The sequence below is a fragment of the Cydia amplana genome, chromosome 15, assembly GCF_948474715.1.
Source record: "Cydia amplana chromosome 15, ilCydAmpl1.1, whole genome shotgun sequence".
Classification (NCBI taxonomy): Eukaryota; Metazoa; Arthropoda; class Insecta; order Lepidoptera; family Tortricidae; genus Cydia; species Cydia amplana.
The window spans coordinates 13,820,621-13,841,304 of record NC_086083.1 but is presented as its reverse complement, the minus strand read 5'-3'; the positions used below and the strand labels follow the sequence as shown (position 1 = coordinate 13,841,304).

The 20,684-nt window shown below is 37.6% G+C and overlaps 2 protein-coding genes and 1 non-coding gene across 5 annotated transcripts in view; 2 read left to right on the top strand and 1 right to left on the bottom strand.

Annotated features, from left to right (window-relative positions):
- The window catches only part of LOC134654623 (torso-like protein), a 63,457-nt gene extending 49,980 nt beyond the window's left edge, over positions 1 to 13,477 (top strand). The window contains exons 2-8 of one of the 3 annotated variants that reach the window (XM_063510092.1): positions 4,098 to 4,216; positions 5,277 to 5,501; positions 7,231 to 7,353; positions 7,857 to 8,031; positions 9,694 to 9,828; positions 11,372 to 11,506; positions 13,106 to 13,477. In XM_063510092.1, the coding sequence (XP_063366162.1) occupies positions 4,119 to 4,216; positions 5,277 to 5,501; positions 7,231 to 7,353; positions 7,857 to 8,031; positions 9,694 to 9,828; positions 11,372 to 11,506; positions 13,106 to 13,366 (1,152 nt within the window). In that variant the 5' untranslated portion in view covers positions 4,098 to 4,118 and the 3' untranslated portion in view covers positions 13,367 to 13,477. The remainder of the gene's footprint in view (positions 1 to 4,097; positions 4,217 to 5,276; positions 5,502 to 7,230; positions 7,354 to 7,856; positions 8,032 to 9,693; positions 9,829 to 11,371; positions 11,507 to 13,105) is intronic. The other 2 variants (XM_063510091.1, XM_063510090.1) reach the window with 2 other exon arrangements.
- Positions 1 to 20,684, bottom strand: part of LOC134654625 (CAPA peptides) — a 193,575-nt gene that overhangs the window by 63,015 nt on the left and 109,876 nt on the right. The gene's annotated exons all lie outside the window — the stretch shown is intronic.
- On the top strand, positions 3,675 to 3,789 carry Trnal-caa (transfer RNA leucine (anticodon CAA)). Its single transcript has 2 exons — positions 3,675 to 3,712; positions 3,745 to 3,789. It is a non-coding gene; the product is annotated as a tRNA-Leu (tRNA).

Genomic DNA, 20,684 nt, shown 5'->3' with positions numbered 1-20,684 from the left:
GGAACTAAACTTCTGAAGTTTCTTAGCAAATGCGTCTCGATGAGATCTTCAGACATTTTAAGGCAATTTGTTCATCTACGACCTAATTAAAAACTATCCGTGACATCAATCAAAATTTCTACCATCTTTCAATCACGTAAAGGTGACGTTCGGGTGTTAACTGCTGCAGCTGCATTACTGTTGCGGCGTTGTTGTTGCCGCCGCTGTATCTGTCATTGACGCTCCTATATCTCAGGACTGACCTTACGGGTATGAATGGGGCCAGTACAGCGGTGTGCCACCGCTACAACGTGATTGGTTGATGAGTTCGCATCACGCGTGCGATTGGTCGCAACTAGTTGTGTTAGACTGCACGATTGGCTTGAATTCGTGAGTGACACCGCTGAACTATACCATTTTTAGTGACCGTAAGGCCCGTCCTGAGATATACGTTAATGGTATCTGTCAATTTCCTTGATCAAATGAGTGACAGAATAAAAAAGTGTGCACAGTCAGGAACATCCAGCGCGCCAGATTTCTGTCGGATGTCCGAAGGCTCAAGGTTACGTCCACGGCTTACCTCCGATAGTTTGCACAGTTCAGTGTATATTCATTATCTAGATACCTACCTATAAGTCGCGGCTGTGAGCCGCGTCCGTCAGCCGCGTCCGATAATTTTTTTCCAGCTTAAACGTCATGATCCCGCGATCACAGTAACGCGCGTGACGGTAACGCAGTAACGCGATGCATTTTATCTTATCGCAACAGTATTAATGCAGCTGCAGTTGACATCCGAAAGTCGTCTTCTCTGACATCGACAATCGTTTCAGTCGGAGTTGTAAGGAAAAATAGTTTATTAGCACAAAATAAACTAGACATAGAAATAGGTACAGAGGAGTTGTTAACGCGATTGAGCGTGTCGGCGCGACGGTCTTAAATTGCTTCTCGCCCGCTCCTATACATGTACGGACAATTACGACTATTACGAGCGCAATACACGAAAACTAAATATGTATGTACCATGATTTAAATATCACTCTGATGTCAGTGTATGTTCAAATGGGGTTGGCATCTGTCAACGGTTTGCAGAGATGGCGCCATCATAGCTTGCCCCTTTTTCTATGAGAAGCCTGGCATCCAGGGCATTAGGAAAAACAAAAAATTGACACAATACTAGGGATTGACAGGACAAGCTATGGCGCCATCTGCTAAATACTTCGACCGGCCAACCCCATTGGCCTGTTGCTATGAAATCCACGCTCGGCTGACGTTCTATCGATGAATCATGTCTAGTCAATGACAATGAAATTACTTATCCCAGGTTAATTGGTAATTACCAATAATCATTGCTTGAATTTTTAACCCATTAATTGCCTGTTTCAATTTGGTTAATTGCTATCTGCATTGATTGTAGGCCAAGGGCTGTTACCTAAATCCAACGTTTGTTTTATCTGTTGTTGTTGTTTTATCTGTGCCGGAACTAAAATATTAGGGTTGCCAAATATGCGAGATGAGATTTTGTGTCAATGTCAGAAAACATTCCTCTTGACCGGCTCTAAAGTACATAGTATAATTTAATTACTACCGGCTGTAAAGTAGTATAATTTTATTACACTACTAGTTGTGATTTCGGAGTTGGTTGGTCCCATGGAAAAAGTTGTTCAGTATAGCCTACCTAATCACCTCGCACAATATGGCTAACGGTCCAAAAATTACCCTGTGTATATTACCTATGCCAATTAGGTACCTTACCTGTAATGTAAGACGTCACAATGTATCCACCTGTATTATTATTTTACAGTAAGGTACCTATAGCAAGCGCGAACACATGTTTGAATGATTATGTTATGTTTCTGATTTCATCTTGGCTATAAAACAATGTAACTAGGTATAGAAAACCACTAGGGATGTAACGATACATGATTTTGCCGATACGATACCGATATTTAAAGTAAATAATCGGCGATACCGATACCGATATCGATAGCCTGGTAGTTAGTTAATAAATCAAATACTTAAATAAAGAATCATATGCTTTACGAGTATATACATAAAACATACTTAAAATGTTTAATAGACACTCGATTTTAAGAAGTGTGAAATACTGAAAAATAAAAATAATGAAAAATATATTCCTATTAGCGAAATAGCACGATTATAGCAGCTTCACTGTTACGTTGAGTAAGTAATATATCGTAGTAAAACTTACGTAAGTTTTGACACATCAAGTCAAAATTGAGGTGAAGAACTTGCCCATAAAATACCTCACTGTGGGTTGTTTACATTTTTTTATGATATCGGCTGTAGTTAAATCGGCGATGCCGATATATCGGCCTGCCGATTATATCGGCCGATATATCGTATCGGTATCGGCATCGTTACATCCCTAAAAACCACCCTATTATTCTACAAACGTTCTATATTTAAAGTAGGTACTCGTACTTATACCGAGTGAGCGAGTACCGACTCGAACTTAGCCAATTTATAATCAGATGACAATTTGATTGGTTCAAGTGGACAATCGATTCAGGCGCCGGTGGGGTTACTGAGGGCCTACCGCGACTACGACGTGTTACCTCCCTGTCACACTTACGTACGAATTTACAAGTGCGATAGAGAGACAACACGTCGAACGTGGTTCGCGGTAGGCCCTCTGGTTAGGTTGCATTTGTGCACTTGTGCAGTTGCAACTACTATCCTCCCAAGGCCCAGCCATATAAACGAAACATCAATTTGCCACTGAAATATGAACCTAAACTATAGGATATAGAGTTGATTTTGCGTTGTTTGAAAATGGAACGAAACAAAGCAAAAGCGACTCTGTTCCAAGTGAACATGGTTTAAATTATACATCGAACTGAATATGTACTATAGGAAGGACCGTGGGCCTTAGGAGGCTATGTCAAGCTCAGTTATCGTATCGAACAAAAAGGCACCTTATGGCCATAGCGTATGCGTCTTAAAAGGTTGCATTTTATAATCAGATGACAATTTGATTGGTTCAAGTGGACAATCGATTCTGACGCCACGCCAGTGGAGTTAGGTTACAGATGTGCAAGTTGCGGAAAGTTTCCATAAAATTCTATAAATTCTCGGAAATTTCAAGAAACTTTCACTAGGAAATATGGGAAATTTAAATTTAAAATTGGAAAGTTTCAATTCTCATACAAAAATGTAAGAAATTTTCCGAATTTTTCCTACGTTAAATTTCCGAAACATTTCGCAATTTTGGAAAGTTTCCTTAGGCACATCAGTAGGTTAGGTTGCATTTGTGCAGTTGCAATACTGTGCCCGGCTCAAATGTGTCGTATAAAACAAACAGGGACACCTTGGACAGAATAATATAACGTTATATATTTATATAACTGTCAGTGTGGGTAACCCGATTAAACTATTTCACTGTGGTCAAATATAGTGACGAAAATGTTTGTGGTTTTGTTTGGTAATAAACATAAACAGAGCAGCATAATTTGGAAGAAAAATATTCTATCGAATATTCGCACACTTAGTATTCTAGTCCATATCAGATAAACGTGACATGAGAACGAATTATAAAATTATCATTCAACAGAACGACAAAAAAAAACAGCGTCACTCGACTAATCAGTTTCATATACTACTAACGCCATCTATTACAACAATGTGTATACTAGTGCGCGCGAACGTGTTGGCTAATTTCGAGCTCTACCACAACCGTCAGGATGGCCGAGCGGTCTAAGGCGCCAGACTCAAGGTTTACCTTGCCCGTTGTACGGGTATGAGCTGTTCTGGTCCTCTTTGAGGGCGTGGGTTCGAATCCCACTTCTGACAATAATTTTTGCCTTTTTATTTTTTGTTTTTGCATTTTTTATATATATTATGTTCAGTAATGTTACTTAATATTTAGCTTTTTAAATTGTTCTCATTTGTTTATTATCATTTACAGTATTTTTTTTTTCGTTTTCGAAGAGTGTAGTGTGTTTCCTTTTTTATACTTGATACTTTTTTAACCCTTCGTATATACAAGCACTGATCAGTGCGAACGAATTTAAACCTATTGTATTCAACAATGGATTTAAATTCGTTATTTACTTCATGTGTTCTTTATTAACTTATTTTATTTTTTATGTTTTTCGCAGGCGGCCCCATCGTCGTGTGGCATGTTGCGGGGCCTCACCGCGCTGCTGGCGGTAGCCCTTTGCGCCGCCTCGCTGGACTCCGAGCTCGGTGTCGGCAAGGCCATCAATATATTTATGAGGTAAGCCACACGCATATTTTGTGAGGTATGGGGTAACGGAATTATACGCGGTAGCCCTTTGCGCCACCACACTTGACTCCGTGCTCGGCGTCGGCGAGGCCATTAATGTATTTATGAGGTAAGCCCAATGATTTATAACTCAAGATAGGTTATAGGCGTTCCAAAATTGAAGCGCTTACCTTGTGACAAATTAGACAAGTTGCCTTTAGTCGCGGCTGGACAAGCGAGAAATGTGCACGTGCTAACGAGCACACCGAAAGAGAAAGAGACGACCTTATGTTTAACAACGAGTGTGACAAAGATGGATGGAATGAGACAATTTATCAAAAATAACAGATTTCTTCGTAGACACAGAAATAAATATGGAAGTATTTTTTGTGTTCCTCAAGTATGAGTATAACCTATCTATTGTTATATAATATCATTGGGTAAGCCACAATATGGGGTAACGGAATTATAGGCGGTAGCCCTTTGCGCCACCACGCTTGACTCCGTGTTCGGCGTCGGCGAGGCCATCAATGTATTTATGATTATGAGGTACCTACCTACCTAAAATTTAATAATGATGCAATGGCCTCCAGGCGATGCATTAGCCCTTTGCGCCGCCACGCTAGACTCCGACCTCTCAGCGCAACTTACGACTAGTGTTGTCATTACGCCTTTTTGCTACATAACTACATGGGTACGGCAATCCTGCTACGCTACAAGCGAAATTTAGCAGCGAATGAGATGAGTAATTTGACCGAAAGCCAAACCCCCAACGAAGGGTAAGCTTCTGAGTTCTGTCTCTCCCTATGATCGGTTACGATTACGAATAGTGTTTGCCGCTTCAAAGTAAATGCGCGCGGACTAAGGGTCGGTTGCACCAAACTGTTCGTATCGTTAAAGAGTTCGCTAAATTTTTATGTATGGAAAGTTTCATAGTAAACCGCCGGGGCGCGCCGGCTGACGTTGATCAGTCTGTCAAATGTGGTAGGTGCAACTGGCCCTAAATGTTAGCTTGCCACATTCGCTCCGGTACTTCATATGTTGACATTGACTTCAAAACCTCACGTTTCAGATATGGCTACCTCAGCATCTGCATGCGAGTGGTCCCCCGCAACGACACAGAGGGCTGGGTGTTCCGAGAGCCCACCGTCAGCGTGTTCCGAGACGTGGAGCGTCTGTCTGTGGCGCCGAAACCGAGGCAGGCCAAGACCCTGTTCGACGGAGACTTCCATATGGAGTTCTGCGATAACTTGAAGCAGTTGCTGCAGGCTTACTTTAGGGATTTTAGTTTTGAGAGGTAAAGTTTATGCAAGGTTGTTTTAATTAGATATTTTTCTACCGTCGACAGATTTCCTCATGTCTTAAAAAGCCCTAGCACTGTTGATGAATTGATACTAAGCTGTATCATATTTATGACTTTTATGAGGTAAGTCAATTAAGTACCAATTCATCCAGGTTTTCTCGAAGATTATTATTCACTTCCTTCTGTACTGTTATTATTACACGCGCTGCACTTCTGTGTCTCATCCTATTTATGAGGTAAACTATTGAGGTAACCATAACAACTACCGGTTTGTTTGCTAACTAAGACTTCCTATTGAACTATCGTCCGCACTATTACTTAAATGACAATTCGTATACCTTATTAGAAACGCATAAGGTTCACCGTTGATCAGTTTAGATGGTCGCTATTATATAGAACATTATAGGAACACTAACTAGTGGAAGTAACGTTGTTATTAATATCAAATAGGGTTTAGATATTTCATAAACATCTACCCACTGCTTTGTCGATTGATGTACAGTAGATTCGCGTTTATAACGCTTCCATAACTCGTTGAAAGGAACTCATTACTAAACCGAATTAAAAACCATTCGCGCCGATAAAATAGGAAATGCATAACGTCATTGTGCTTGTATAAAACAAGTAAAATAAGCCCTTCTAGAACGCAGGCAAATGTTGTGAAAATGAAAACAGAATCGAATGATCCTTTTGTAATGATTGCTATTGATTTGCGCTCATTGTGAAATTCTGTGAATTGAATTTGCAACTATGATTGAAGTGTTTGAAGTTGAAGGACCATTGATTGCGTTTCGACGGATATCAATGCCTCTGCCGTTGTCTAAGAAGAAATGTTTTTGACGTGTTTTTAAAATGCATGTGTATATTTTGGTACGTGCGCGGTACGTCGAATAATTGTATCTTTAAACGGGTTTTATCAATTTTACTTTGTACAAGATTTATTACCTATTTTAGCGAAAAACAACGCGATAAATAATGGATAGGTGCCGAGAAATTTTGGTACGAGAGCGGAGATAGGTTCAAACTAGACCTCTGAACTCTGAACCCCTAGTGTAAATTTCATTCGATAGCGTGACATGACGTGATAGCTACGCGTTTGCGCTAAGTGACATTTTGTATGGGGAATTTAAGTTTCCACAACGTCCCGTTTGGCGTGCTGTTTCATCCAATATATCCAATCCCATACAAAAATAGACATAGCGCAAACGCGAACGCTCGTCACGCTATCGAATGAAATTTATACTAGGGGTTATGTTTTGGAAATAGCACAGCTTACTCGGCTGGTGCAGTTAAACAAAACGAGTCATTTTCTTAGCATTGTCCCGGCTTTTTTGCCTTTCGGTTTTCAAGCTTAGGGAACCTACTAATTGCCTACTAACAATACTTTATCGTTATTATTTTAAGTACCTATTACTCAAACCTGACCTCACCTGATTGAAGATATATCTCATTTGGATAAAAAATCAGCAGCACGCTTGAGGACCATGTTGTGGCACATTTTAAATTGTTTATTTGACTTATTTCTGTGTTGTATATGACACCGTAAGATTGTGAACCCGTTAGTTTATAATCTAACGTAGGTTAGGTTAGTTTATAATCTCCCTACCGTCAGTTTATAATTTAACTAGCGAGATTATAATCTGACGAGTGTTTACAATTTTACGGTGTCATATATACATACTTAGTGTCACAATAAAAAATGGGAATTCAAAATTGGTTCCAGATTAGAACGTCCATGGCGCGCATTCACAGCAGGCTGGCCGACGGACATCATGGCGAGGAACCTGGGTATCAACTCCTCGTTCATCACTGGCGACCACTGCTACGTACTCGTCAGGGTCTCCAGGTAATGAGTACCTATGCTTTGTTCTAAGTACATATTTTCAACAAGTAAAGTGTTTACTGGTACTTAATTAAGTACCTAGTCTTACTTTTCAGTAAACACTGTAAGTACCTATACAGGGTACCTAAGATGCGCCATGCAGTCGCCATCAGATATATTGGGGCGGCCAAGGCGCTCCCAAATATCTGAACACGCCTCTATTGTCAAGGCGTTAAGTGCGTGTTCAGAAATCAGATATTGTGAACACCTTGGCCGCTCCGATTTATAGCTGATAGCGACTGTACAAGACGAACTAGGCTTACGATTATTGCGCGGGAAAGCCGTTGAGATACTTAAGAATTATTGAGCTTTCTCGCTTCCAGTCGACCCCATACTTATGGATGTAGGAAGATACCTAGGTATGGGTTTTCCACTCAAACTTATTGGACTCTCGCACATTTATGTTTGAAACACATTCCAAGTGTGACAGTCCTTACAATCGCTACAGATCACACATAATCTTCCAGATACCGTGAAACAGCGAAGCTAAGCGACCTGCCCACCAACATACCGGTCGAGGATGTGGTCTTCGACGCCATCCAGGACTCCACCATCGGCGACACGGTGTCCATAGCGGACTTCATCAGGAAATATGGCTCGCACTACATATCCAGCTACATTACGGGGAACTCGCTGTATCAGGTCTGATATCGCTGACCTTGATTATGATTACTGTAGTTCGTTTTTTAGGGTTCCGTACCCAAAGGGTAAAAACGGGACCCTATTACTAAGACTCCGCTGTCCGTCCGTCCGTCCGTCTGTCACCTGGCTGTATCTCACGAACCGTGATAGTTAGACAGTTGAAATTTTCACAGATGATGTATTTCTGTTGCCGCTATAACAACAAATACTAAAAACAGAATAAAATAAAGATTTAAGTGGGGCTCCCATACAACAAATGTGATTTTTGACCGAAGTTAAGCAACGTCGGGCGGGGTCAGTACTTGGATGGGTGACCGTTTTTTTGCTTGTTTTGCTCTTTTTTGTTGATGGTGCGGAACCCTCGGTGCGCGAGTCCGACTCGCACTTGGCCGGTTTTTAGCATTAGAAATAAGGTAAACAATCTTGACGTGTCTTTTTATCGAAAAACACGTTTTAAAAATAAATAATGGCAAATATGTAACAATTATGAATCTAATACGATCATTTATATTCTTCTGCTTTCATAAGTAATAGTTACTGATTTTTGAAAAGCGTTTTTCATTTAAAAGAAACGAACTGTCTTAGAAAAAGCCGATGGTCCTGGGTTCGAATCCCGGTAAGAGCAATTATTGGTGTGATGAGCACAGATGTTTGTTCCTGAGTCATGGGTGTTTTCTATGTATTTAAGTATTTGTTTATTATATTGATCGTTGTCTGAGTACCCACAACACAAGCCTTCTTGAGCTTACCTTGGGGCTTAGTCAATCTGTGTAAGAATGTCCTATAATATTTATTTTATTTATTTATGAAAGACACGTAAAGTACCTAAATGCAAAATGTTGTAGAAAGAAGTCGTTTAAACCATCTTCGACACCATACGTTTTGAGATAGCTAGAGTGTCTAACATTTTTATGACAACATTGACAACCTCCACGTTTGCGACATCTATTTGAGTTATCGATTTGTGGCTGCAACATTTTGCAATTCTTTACGCGTCTCTTCATTTTCAACGGAGCTTAATGCTACATTTTTTTAATTTGCCGCCTTTTCAACTGACAAAGTGGGTGTGCCAGAGCATATATGAACAACGGTCGATGAATGAAGATCACAAGTCACGTATCAAATTTTTTCTGTCATTAATCGCCAATTTTTCCAAACGTGACAAAGCACGTGTCAGCACCACCGTTTCGTCACGTGCCATCCATTTCCTTTCTTCTTATATAGTGTTAGCAGGACGTGATCGAAAACGTGATGATTGTTTTCAAAACTTTGCGATAATCAAGTTTGTTGAATTAACTTTGATTTTTAGAACACGGGAACGAATGATTAATGATTAAATATAGAGATTATCAAAGAGAACTAAAGTAATCAGTATTAATAAGTATATTAAATAAAAAATACATGTAAGTACTTTACTTACTACTTAGATACCTATTTAATTGCCGCAAAAAACTACTGTTTGACACTTAATTTAGATTGTAATGCTTTTAAATTGGATATAATGTAGGCAGCTATTATATACTTACCTATTTATTTTAGTCTAATGAGAGGTTCAAAGAATTTGCCATTAAACTAAATATAATATATACCTTTATACCTTATACCTTTGTATGTGTCACGCGCAATCCTTTTAGCTTCTCACCTTTTTCTCACTATGCCCAGGTATTCGTGTTCTCACGGAGCGTGTACTCCCGTATCAAAGACCGTGTGAAGTCGAAGGGCGTCACTAACATCCCGCCGGCGGAGATTAACAACTTCTTCTCGCCATTCTTCGCCGAACACATCGGCACGGTCAAGGTTTGGACGGACGCTGTTACATGCACTTGAAATAATGAAAAATTCTACCGAACCACTTAGACTTTGTAGCGCCATCTGTGTGGCTGATAAGTAACTATGACTGACAGCGCCATCTTGCGGCGAGTAGCAGAACTATTAGTGGTTTATTGGTAGTTCTTACTGGTAGTGTAAGATGGCGCTGTAGTTAATTTTACTAGTTTGATGGTAAAACTTATTAAGTTTGTTGAAAAATCAACCTTTTGTACATTGGAATTGAGTATAGTTTGACTAACTGGTAATATAGTTTTATAAGTTACGATAGAATTTTCTTTCAAGTGTTTTAAAATATGGATCATCATCATTTCTCATGACGATGCTTTCCAATTTCCATCATAAGCGCCATCAAAACTTCTTTTCTGTGTTCATCATTTTCTGACCATTTTGGAGCCTGGCCATTCAAATATTTCTAACTATATATCTACCCATCACATGCCACACCACTTTTATATTAAATAAGGACATTCATCATTACTTCTTACCATTGCATTCATCGCAGCTTGTTTGTCGTTGTCGCCTATATCTGTATTCCTAAAGTTAAAAATTAAACGAAAGAGGAAATAGTGCTTATAAGCAATCAGAGAAAATATCAATATAAGATGAGAATTAATTGTTATTACACAGTCAAATCGTTTCTCGAAGATAATACGCTAGATAATAAGTATGACATTGAATTAATTTAGGATTTTATATATATTTTTTTTCTCAATTATAGCTTGACCTACTAGTACCAACAATAAATCTACTATTAACTATACGATTAGAAAAGACGTCCGGAAAATAAACTATACTATATTTTGACAAAATAATTCCATTAACTATTTAATATTCCAATTTATTTATTGACATTATAATCCTGAATTAATTTATGTGACTATGTAGATGCTATTTTATTAAATAATTGGTAACTTTAAATGATTATGTTATATAACCTGATAGAATCGTATAAAGTCCTATATAACTGTAAATATAAGTACCTACTATTGTGTGCCCTTACAGGGTGTCATGAACTGGCCTCTTAAATTGTAACACCTTATTATGTACATGAGAATGCAATATTGAATAAATGACTAAATGACTAATTACTTGATTTTCAACGCTATACCACGAGAAAAAGTGGATATGCCGTTAACTGAGCAAATCAATTTATTTGATTTTTGCTATATTTATTTGCTTTAAATACCTATGTCAATAAATTGAGCTTCTTTGTGAAAAGTGTTTGCTAATATCTTACACAAAATTGTGGTCACTATTAAAAGTTTATGATTAAATTCTAATTCTATTCCAAGGTAAAAGTTGGTAAAAGTAATGAATGAAGTAGTTAATTGTAGTTGGATGTACCTAATACAATACACTATTACTATTATTCATCGGCCTAAACTTTAATACAAACCAAAGAAACACGAAAAGAAGTTTCAGTCCAACTTTGCCCACTCGGAGTACACGTTCCAAACTTGAAAATTTTATAAAATATAAATCGTGAATCTTGTCTATGCTCTCACTCCAGGTGTTTGTGTTCTCTAGAACGGCATACTCTATGATAAAAGAGAGACTTAAACTCAAAGGCGTGGCGGATATCACTGCGAAGGAGCTAGAAGGGTACTTTTCGCCTTGGCATGCCAAGCATATTGGACAGATCAAGGTAACCGCCATCTTTCGTGAGAGCTTGCAACTTTGCCCACTTTGTTTTTCTTTGCCCACTCTGTTTTATAATAAAGTGATTTTAAAATGAATGCGTAGCTAATGGCTGACGTTTAGAATCAAAAATTACGCGGCACCAGTATTGTATTTCTATGTGACATTTGACAAACATGTTCAAACGGTATACGGTCGTTATGTTTAGTGATTTTGATAAGTTCAACTTAGCCAAATCCTAATTAGGCATAAATGCAAGATTTACTTATCATCAGATTTCCTTATTTAAATGAAAAACAGCTAAACAGTTTTTGTTAGAAAATATTTTAGCGACGGACAGTTTTTGGTCCTATCCGAAGTGTATTTTTTTAGTAACATTCAGCTATCATAACAGATTTAGGGCCACTTGCACCATTTACTAACCCGGGATTAACCGGTTAAACCCTGGAGTTACCATGGCTACCAGTACAATTTGACACTGGGTTAACGGTTTAACCGCTTAACCTCGGGTTAGTGGGATGGTGCAAGTGGGCCTTAGAAGTTGTCCTACATTCCAGAGTACTTGCTTACATATGAAGTTTAGCTTATCGCCTACGTGCAAACATCCGTTGACAAAGTTGCTAGATCTCACGGCTGTTCTCATTTGTTTAATAGAATTCTGTTAATAGTATCAGAGACAAGTGTAGTCAAGCCTAATTGCTACGACAATGCTAATATGAATTTTGTTGTTACTTGTCTGTGTCTCTTTTGGACCAGGAGAGAAGAAACCCAACTATCGATTTATGTGTTAATATACTTTACGTCACCCTAGGCAAGACATAAAACTTTAGATAAACCACGGGCAGTAATTCGTAAAGCCCCAGATCGCATATTTAAGGCCCTCACCTTCGGTTCGGGCCACAAACACCTGCGATCTGGAGCATTCACGAATTCACCTCCCTAGGTATGTAATGTACTATTGCTTTATCACCCAATTGGTTGAATCTGTGTTGTGATGATAGAATTGACTAATAAATTCTATTAAACAAATGAAACTACCAATCATATTTTCAGTTTCCATTTATCATAGTCGCGTCATTGAAAAATGTGTCTTAATTTTTTACATTGCCATTGACTAAACTAAGCATTATACTTTTTATTTATCTAATTAACTTATCATTCCATTGTTATCGATTCTCACATCTGCATTATTTCGTCATTTATTCATGACGCATAATTGGTTATTATTAAACTATAAATGACGCAACTTTGCCCAGTAGGTAGTCGTGTTTAAAATTCTAAAAAGACTTTATGATTAATAATAATAACTCCACGGCCGACTTCGGTCAGGGCGACTGCTGTCAACTCCGTTCAAGTGCTCGCAAGTGGCTGATGTAGCCGATCTTGATAGTAAAAGTTAGATCTTGTTACATATTATGATTCTGAATTTAAGATCACATTAATGTATAGTATAGTCTATGTTGTTTTTGTTTTATATTGATGAAGGAAACCGTTCATACGGGTTTTATTTCAGTACCTAATCGTTATTCAAAATAAAGTTTTTTGCCATGCGGATAGTTTTCCCAAAACTAAATTCGTACCAAAAGCTAACACTATCCCTTTCCAGGTGGCGAGCGGCAACAAAACAGTTGAAAACTGGGCCATGAAGCGTCTCCGGGTGCACTACTACATATTCTCGTACCCCAGTCTGCTCAAACTTCACGGCGAGCCGAGTCTACTGCGCAACCTGGACTCGTTGCTAGGCAACGAGGCCCTGTTGCAGTTGGAACTGAAGACTCTGTCGCCGGCGTTCAAGGACGTCCGAAAGAAACGGTGGTTCGAGGAGGTTATAGACAATTATTTGAAATTGTGGGAGAGTAACATGTGATGAAGGATATTTTTAGGTTATTGCAAATTATTGTTTGCAGTTAAAGTCGTTTAGTTTTGTTTGAATATTTTTTTAAAGCCATTTATTCCTACGCACACGTTATTTGGAATGAATTATTATTTTCGTATTTTCAGTTTTAAATATTTACCTTATTAGGTACCTACATGTTGTTTTTATTTTATTTTATTTTATCAGAAATATGTTTTTGCCTAATGGCAGGTGTTTATTTTTTATTTATTTCCATTATATTTAGATCATTGTTTTAGATTACCTAATCTCTATAAACGTATCAACTCATTATAAAATATTATTTACATTTTAAACCAAATCAATAAATTTATGGTAATTATAAATGCTTACTCAACTATGTTAAACGGTTTTAACTGTAAGACAATGAAAGATGTATTTTAATACGTATGCAATAAAAAAATCTATATTAAGTTGGTGCTAAAAGCTTCCGGCCAAATTGAAAACGGAATTATGCAATTTAAATTAATTTTACATACAATTTTGTCCCATTATTTTTAAGATAATATGTGTATGCTCGTTTTCCATTTTAGCGCAATTTGTTAAGAAAAGGAATTCTGGTAGCTCATCAATCATCATGTTAACTGCCAATTTCATGTTTAAGTACAACAATTTTTAGGGTTCCGTACCCAAAGGGTAAAAACGGGACCCTATTACTAAGACTCCGCTGTCCGTCCGTCCGTCCGTCCGTCCGTCTGTCCGTCCGTCCGTCCGTCCGTCCGTCCGTCCCTCCGTCTGTCACCAGGCTGTATCTCACGAACCGTGATAGCTAGACAGTTGAAATTTTCACAGATGATGTATTTCTGTTGCCGCTATAACAACAAATACTAAAAACAGAATAAAATAAAGGTTTAAGTGGGGCTCCCATACAACAAACGTGATTTTTGACCGAAGTTAAGCAACGTCGGGCGGGGTCAGTACTTGGATGGGTGACCGTTTTTTGCTTGTTTTGCTCTATTTTTTGTTGATGGTGCGGAACCCTCCGTGCGCGAGTCCGACTCGCACTTGGCCGGTTTTTTTTCATTTCATATCTACAGTTGGACGTAAATTTAAACTTAATTGTGTTTGGAATTTATCTAATTTAAAATATCATCTTCCTATTTTGTGATCCAATCTCGAATTTACCAAATAATGACTATAATGATTATAATGAACGATATATTTGTGAATTTATATTTTTTCCTAGCATTACATATAAAAACAAATTAGATATAATATTAAATGTGATTATAGATATAAAAATTACAATGTAGACACAGTGAATTGAACGAACTACTTATAAAAATATAAGTTTTAGTTAGGTACATATTGTAAGTAATTTAATTTTGTGAAATGAATTTCAAATAAGTAAAACATTGCTAAGCCATTCTAAATACGAAATACCTGTAAGTTAATCATAATGTTTTGGTCGATGTGAAATGTTTACATTGTTATGGGGCTTTTGCTCAAACTTACACATTATAATAATAGTAAAATGTGCATTTAAGTAAACGCTAGGTGTGCTAATTAGTGTATACCGCACAAAACTTTGTTCGCGATACACTTATGGGATCACCTCGGTCTTGCAAATCAGTTAAATGTGTTTTTTTTTTTCTTTTATATTGGTAATGGTACGCTTGGCACTGAAAGTGTTAATAGTTGCGAACATTGTCTGGAAATGCTCAACAACATCACTTGATATTTTATTTTATTTCATATTTGGTAGAACAATAACTTGGTATATTAAACACGTTCAACCTGACGCAGAATTCTTCTTATTCTACTAAAATTTTACAGCAGGCATGTAACACGATTCTGTTATTGTAAAAGCAGGTATGTATGATTCTATTATTGTAATGATCATGTAAAGTGACGTACCTACTACATTCAACAATTTTGCGATTTAAATATTTTTTTCTACTCCAGCACTTAAATGTGTCAATTAAATGACTGACAGTGATATCTAAAGCAATGTCATTTGAATGCTTTGTCTATAGGCTCATAAGATGACTGCTAGCAGTCATCTTATGAGTATAATACAACTGCTTTATTTTTTTTAAAGATACAAGTTCCGATCATCTTGATTGAAAGAGGTAGGTTTTCATTTACAATATTTTTTTAAATAATAACTCAATTTTTTTTAAATAATAACCTTTTTTTTTAATAATAACTCTTTTTTTTTTAATAATAACTTTTTTTTTTTCTTTTTTTTTTTTTGCTGCAGCTGTCATAGAAAAAGTAATGTATGCAACAGCTCATAATTGGTTCTTAAAATTCTCGGGTCTTTTTTTACAAAACTCGACTACGTCTCGTTTTGTAACTTCGACCCTTGAATTTTAAGAACCCTTATTATATCACTGTTGCATAAACTACTATAATGTCATCTGACACACAATCATAAAATTAAAAAGTTACCTAGAAAGATTTTTTGTTAACATATAAAAAGCGCTTTAGACTCTCGCACGAGACGCGAGTGTAAGCGGTAGGCTCGCGGCTCGTCTCGTGGCTCGCAAGCTCGTCGAGCTAATATAATTTAAACACTAACGGCACGGCATAAGGTTTATAACCGAATGACAAGCTGAACGCGAGTGTAAGAGGTGCACTCGCGTCTCGTGGCGCGGCTCGCGGCTCGTCTCGTGGCTCGTCTCGTGGCTCGCGCGAGAGTCTAAATTGGCTATAACGTTCATCACAAGTTATAGGTACTTGAAATTATTTTAGTTTGCTCCTGATTCTCCTTCTCATATTCGTCCAAAAGATAGACTAAGATAGCAAATCGTGCAATTTAGTGTTGTAACGCAATGCGGGATCAAACTTGAGAATGCATTTATTTTTACGTATAATTTAGTCTAGTAAGGAACGGATGTAAATATTTTTTGATAATTAATTAAAAAGTTAAAGGAATAAATTGATTTATGACTGAAAATTTGTTTAATTTGTATGTTGTACCTTCAAATACCTAGTTAATTATCACGCATTTAAAAGTCCGAGTAATAATTGATAATTGATAATTTTATTTCACTCTTAATTCTGTGGGCAAAGTTTATTGACATCAATGTTGCTTTTATTTATTGGTTTAAAATATTTATTTTAATTAATTGACGCTTATTTACATTACAAAACTAAGGATTCGTCGCGATCAAGGTTGTCAAATAGCCCGGCCCGGATGTTCACAAGACTTCACTTCGTTCGGTTCTAGATAAATTGAACCTTATTACGTGTTTAATAAGGTGCAATTTGTTTAGCGATAGCCAAAATAACGGAGACTAGAGAATTGCGCGGGCGATGATAACCTCTATGACACGAGAGAATTAACCGATAAAGAAATTAAGTCTAATAAAGGAATAAGTACTAAATATTGTGTTAAAGAATAGTCAAGACGAGGTATTTTTTCTTATACTACGTTGGTGGCAAACAAGCATACGGCCCGTCTGATGGTAAGGTTACCGTAGCCTACGGACGCCTGCAACTCCAGAGGTGTAATACGCGCGTTGTCGACCCTAACACCCCGCACGCTCGTTGAGCTCTGGCAACCTTACTCACCGGCAGGAACACAACTTACACAACACTATGAGTAAGGTCTAGTGTTATTTTATTTGGCTGCGGTTTTCTGTAAGGTGGAGGGTACTTCCCCAGTTGGGCACTACCCTAGATCTGGAATGACATCCGCTGTGCTGTGCCCTACCTCATTAAGCGAGATCACCTATAGGCTTGGAGGATACAACTAAATGGAGTAGCCATTAACAGGCTTTCCCCTCTGTCGAAAATAGGCGGCCAACGGTCATACACAATGTATGGACTGACGTTTATCTGACATGGCTATTTTTACGTTACGCATACATTTGACGTTCCCCTCCCCCGCAAAAATCGGCAGACTGTTTTGTACAGAAAATTACAGACATGGCGTCTCCGTTTGATTATATCCTCCAAGCCTATAGGTACTAAAGTAATCGAGGGACTATAGGATGGTTAAATTGGTTACTATACAATTATAAATACAATTGATTTAATTTTTACTTGATTAACACATTCAGTGCCGAAAACCCGATATCGGGTATTTTATGATTTCGTTCCCAGGCCGGACGACCCGATAGTCGGGATGATGCTACTACAGCTTTATATGAAGAAATTTTTGTGGCCTGGCGCGAATGGCGCGATGTTTTGTTTGGCTGGGTGGCAATGTGTTAAATAAATAAAAAACCTGCCGAATAACTAAATCACATGAATTTTAATATTAAATTGTTTTTTTTGAAGTGAAAACTTTTAGCGGCTCTGTGCACTTTTTGAGGTGGGGAAAAAATCTTAAACTCGAGACAGCGTAAGACGATCACGAGACCGTAAGATTTAGATGGCCACTCATTTAGATTAGGTACATGTAATGTCATTTAGTTTTTCTTTATTGATTTAAATGCCATCTAGTGAGTTTCGCTCTAACTGGTATTAAGATAACTCGAGTACTAACATTGATGTGCTTAGGGGTTTCAAGTAATTAACGCTAACGCTAGATGGCGTTAACCTCAATTACACATAGTGCATTTTGCACTAGTCATTGACTTTTCACTTCTGCCGGCACTCCCTAAGTGCAACCCGTTGTTTTTTTTAAACAAGGCGGCCGCCCCGCAAAAGACAGTTCAGTAATGGCTACGTACTTTTAGATAATTTTCTAGATCAATCTGCCATAATTTCGCAGACGTTAGAAGGTGAATGACACGCTATCAGATTAGGCTTTGCGAACGCTCTATGGGAGACAATGGCCCCCTTTACACTGATAACGATTATTTAGAGCTAATGCTTAATAATCACGCACTTACTCGTATTATACTTAATAGGTATCTGGGAGACCGAGCTTTGCTCGGAAAACGTATAAAAGCTCGAAACTGGGCGTTTTCCCAGAGATCGATTTTTCGCCCCCGAAATCCCCCATATAGCAAATTTCATCGAAATCATTAGAGCCGTTTCCGAGATCCCCGAAATATATATAAATAAATAAATAAACAAGAATTGCTCGTTTAAAGGTATAAGATTAGATGTTTTTGACGCGTAGTCTGATCCGCTACTTTTGACGCTCACTGTAGGAGTGTAGGTACCTAGAGAGTGGTTCTATTGCAAGTGCAGTTGTTTTGCCACCCGAGTCGTCGTATAAAATTAACCCATTCATGGCCACGAACCGCCGAGCGTACACAATACGCCAGGCCACCATACAAATCGTTTTTAGCTAAAACGCATGACTCAGCTTATGGGTCTCGAGCCTGGCGCGAACGGTAAATAAATCGCCGCTTATGAAACCGGCCAGTTGGACAGCATTATGCAACATTTTTACTAACCACCGATTTTCTGTGCCTATCAAAAAAGAAACTAATTATTGCAGTTTGTAGGAGTGAATATTTTTACTTTCTACAAGCGTTTAATGTCTGACCAAGCTAAGTTGGTAGCAAATTTTATAGCCCAGCCTGTGCAAGTGTTAATTTAAACGTTATAATGACATTAAGTATGACATTTAAATTACACTTAGGTACTCAGCCTGTGCTATCAAAATCGCTGCCAACTTAGCTTAGTCTGATTCTATTTAACTTGCCGTGTTTTTTGTTGTTGTTTTTTGGGGCAAATCTTGGAAGTTAAATTAGAACTGTTTCCCGATTTAGATGAAATTTTGCATACGTATGTAAATCGAATGACAATGCAATATTATGATGAACAAAATACAAAATCACTAAACAGCACATGAGGAGTATAAAGTCGCCAACGAATAAATCGTGACTAAATAATATTTTCCATGTTACTCCAAAATACATCTCTAATAGGGGGATGGGATGAATCACATCTTGAACTCTTGTGACAAATACCACATGAAAGATAATACCGCCGCCGCCGTTCGGATGCATTCCTTGTTTATTGTCCAAGTGTGTCCGATAAGCTTACACCTGGTCGGTCATTATCTTTGTTTTGGTAAACGCCATTATATTAGTAACAATAGAGAACTTAAAATGTATTATAGTACTTACTTTGTAATCTGCCGTAGAAACCACGATGTTTGAAAAAACTTGTAAATATTTGTCACAAACTATTTGTTATACAATACATATTAGTTAGTGGCGACTGTTTCAACCGCCTTGTTCTATATTGAAACGAAAAAAAAATAACTTTAACAGATACAATACAACGATCACCAAATATTATGACATAAAAGTACAGTGGGAAAAAATCCTCGTTGCCTTACCCCTCATACAAATCAAAATATTATTATACTACGGCTTGGTTCCTACAAATTGTTGCTTACCATCATCCAAACAGTAATCAGTTGTAAAATGGTACAATATCAAACAGCTTCAACATGAAATAAGCTTTAAAACCAGCCAATAAAGTTTATTTTAGCCTGTTACGGAAACATTAGCAGTTTTTACAAGTAGCGCCAGGCCACGGTGACCCATACCTTGAGCCCTGTCAATAACTTCTGAAATATATATATTTTTTGTATTTTTTCAATATAGATTTTTCTGTTTGCTTGCATCGCATTATGTATCTAGAATTTCAGTATATTTACTATATTGCACTGATAGTAAACCAAACTTGAATATTCGAGACCCTGTTTTCATTAAAAAAAACGTGTTTTATAATTTTTATCCTAATATGCCTTATAGAAATGATTGTTAGCTTATATGTTACTTACGTTATTACATCAAATTACGTTTCGTTTAAGTTTAAATCAGAATTTATTCAGGACTCACATGTGAGTCACTGGCCCTGCGGAACTGTTTGAGCATGACCCATACGCTGAGTCGCTGGCCCTGAATGGGTTAAGAATTACGTAGGTATTCTATGCAAAGCATATTTTGTAGGCTAGATAATAGATGCTAATTATTATGTAGGTATTCATCAGGAGACAGTCATAAATGTAATCGTTTATTAATGGTTATATTGGTTATAATAAAATGTGTCACCCACTGCTCTACTAAAACAAAAAAAATAAGGTATTTAGATCATTTTCTATATGGTAATTATGATAAAAGAAAATTAGAAGGTCAGTTTGTATTGTTTGATTTTGAAAATGTAGGTTTTTTTTAAACATGCGTACCTACACAGCGTCCAAATATAGGTAAAAGGCCTCTGGAGTTCTAAGCATATATAATACGGACAGAATAAGTTATAGTATTATCATACAGAACGGCCACGCACCGCCCCGCCCCGACTCGCATTACCTCGCCCCGCGGACTTCAGGCGTCCTCTCAGTAAAGCGACTTACCCATACATACACAACGACTCGTGTACAGACGTACTCTTCCTAGTCTCTAGAAACAAACCCGGCAAAAGTAATATT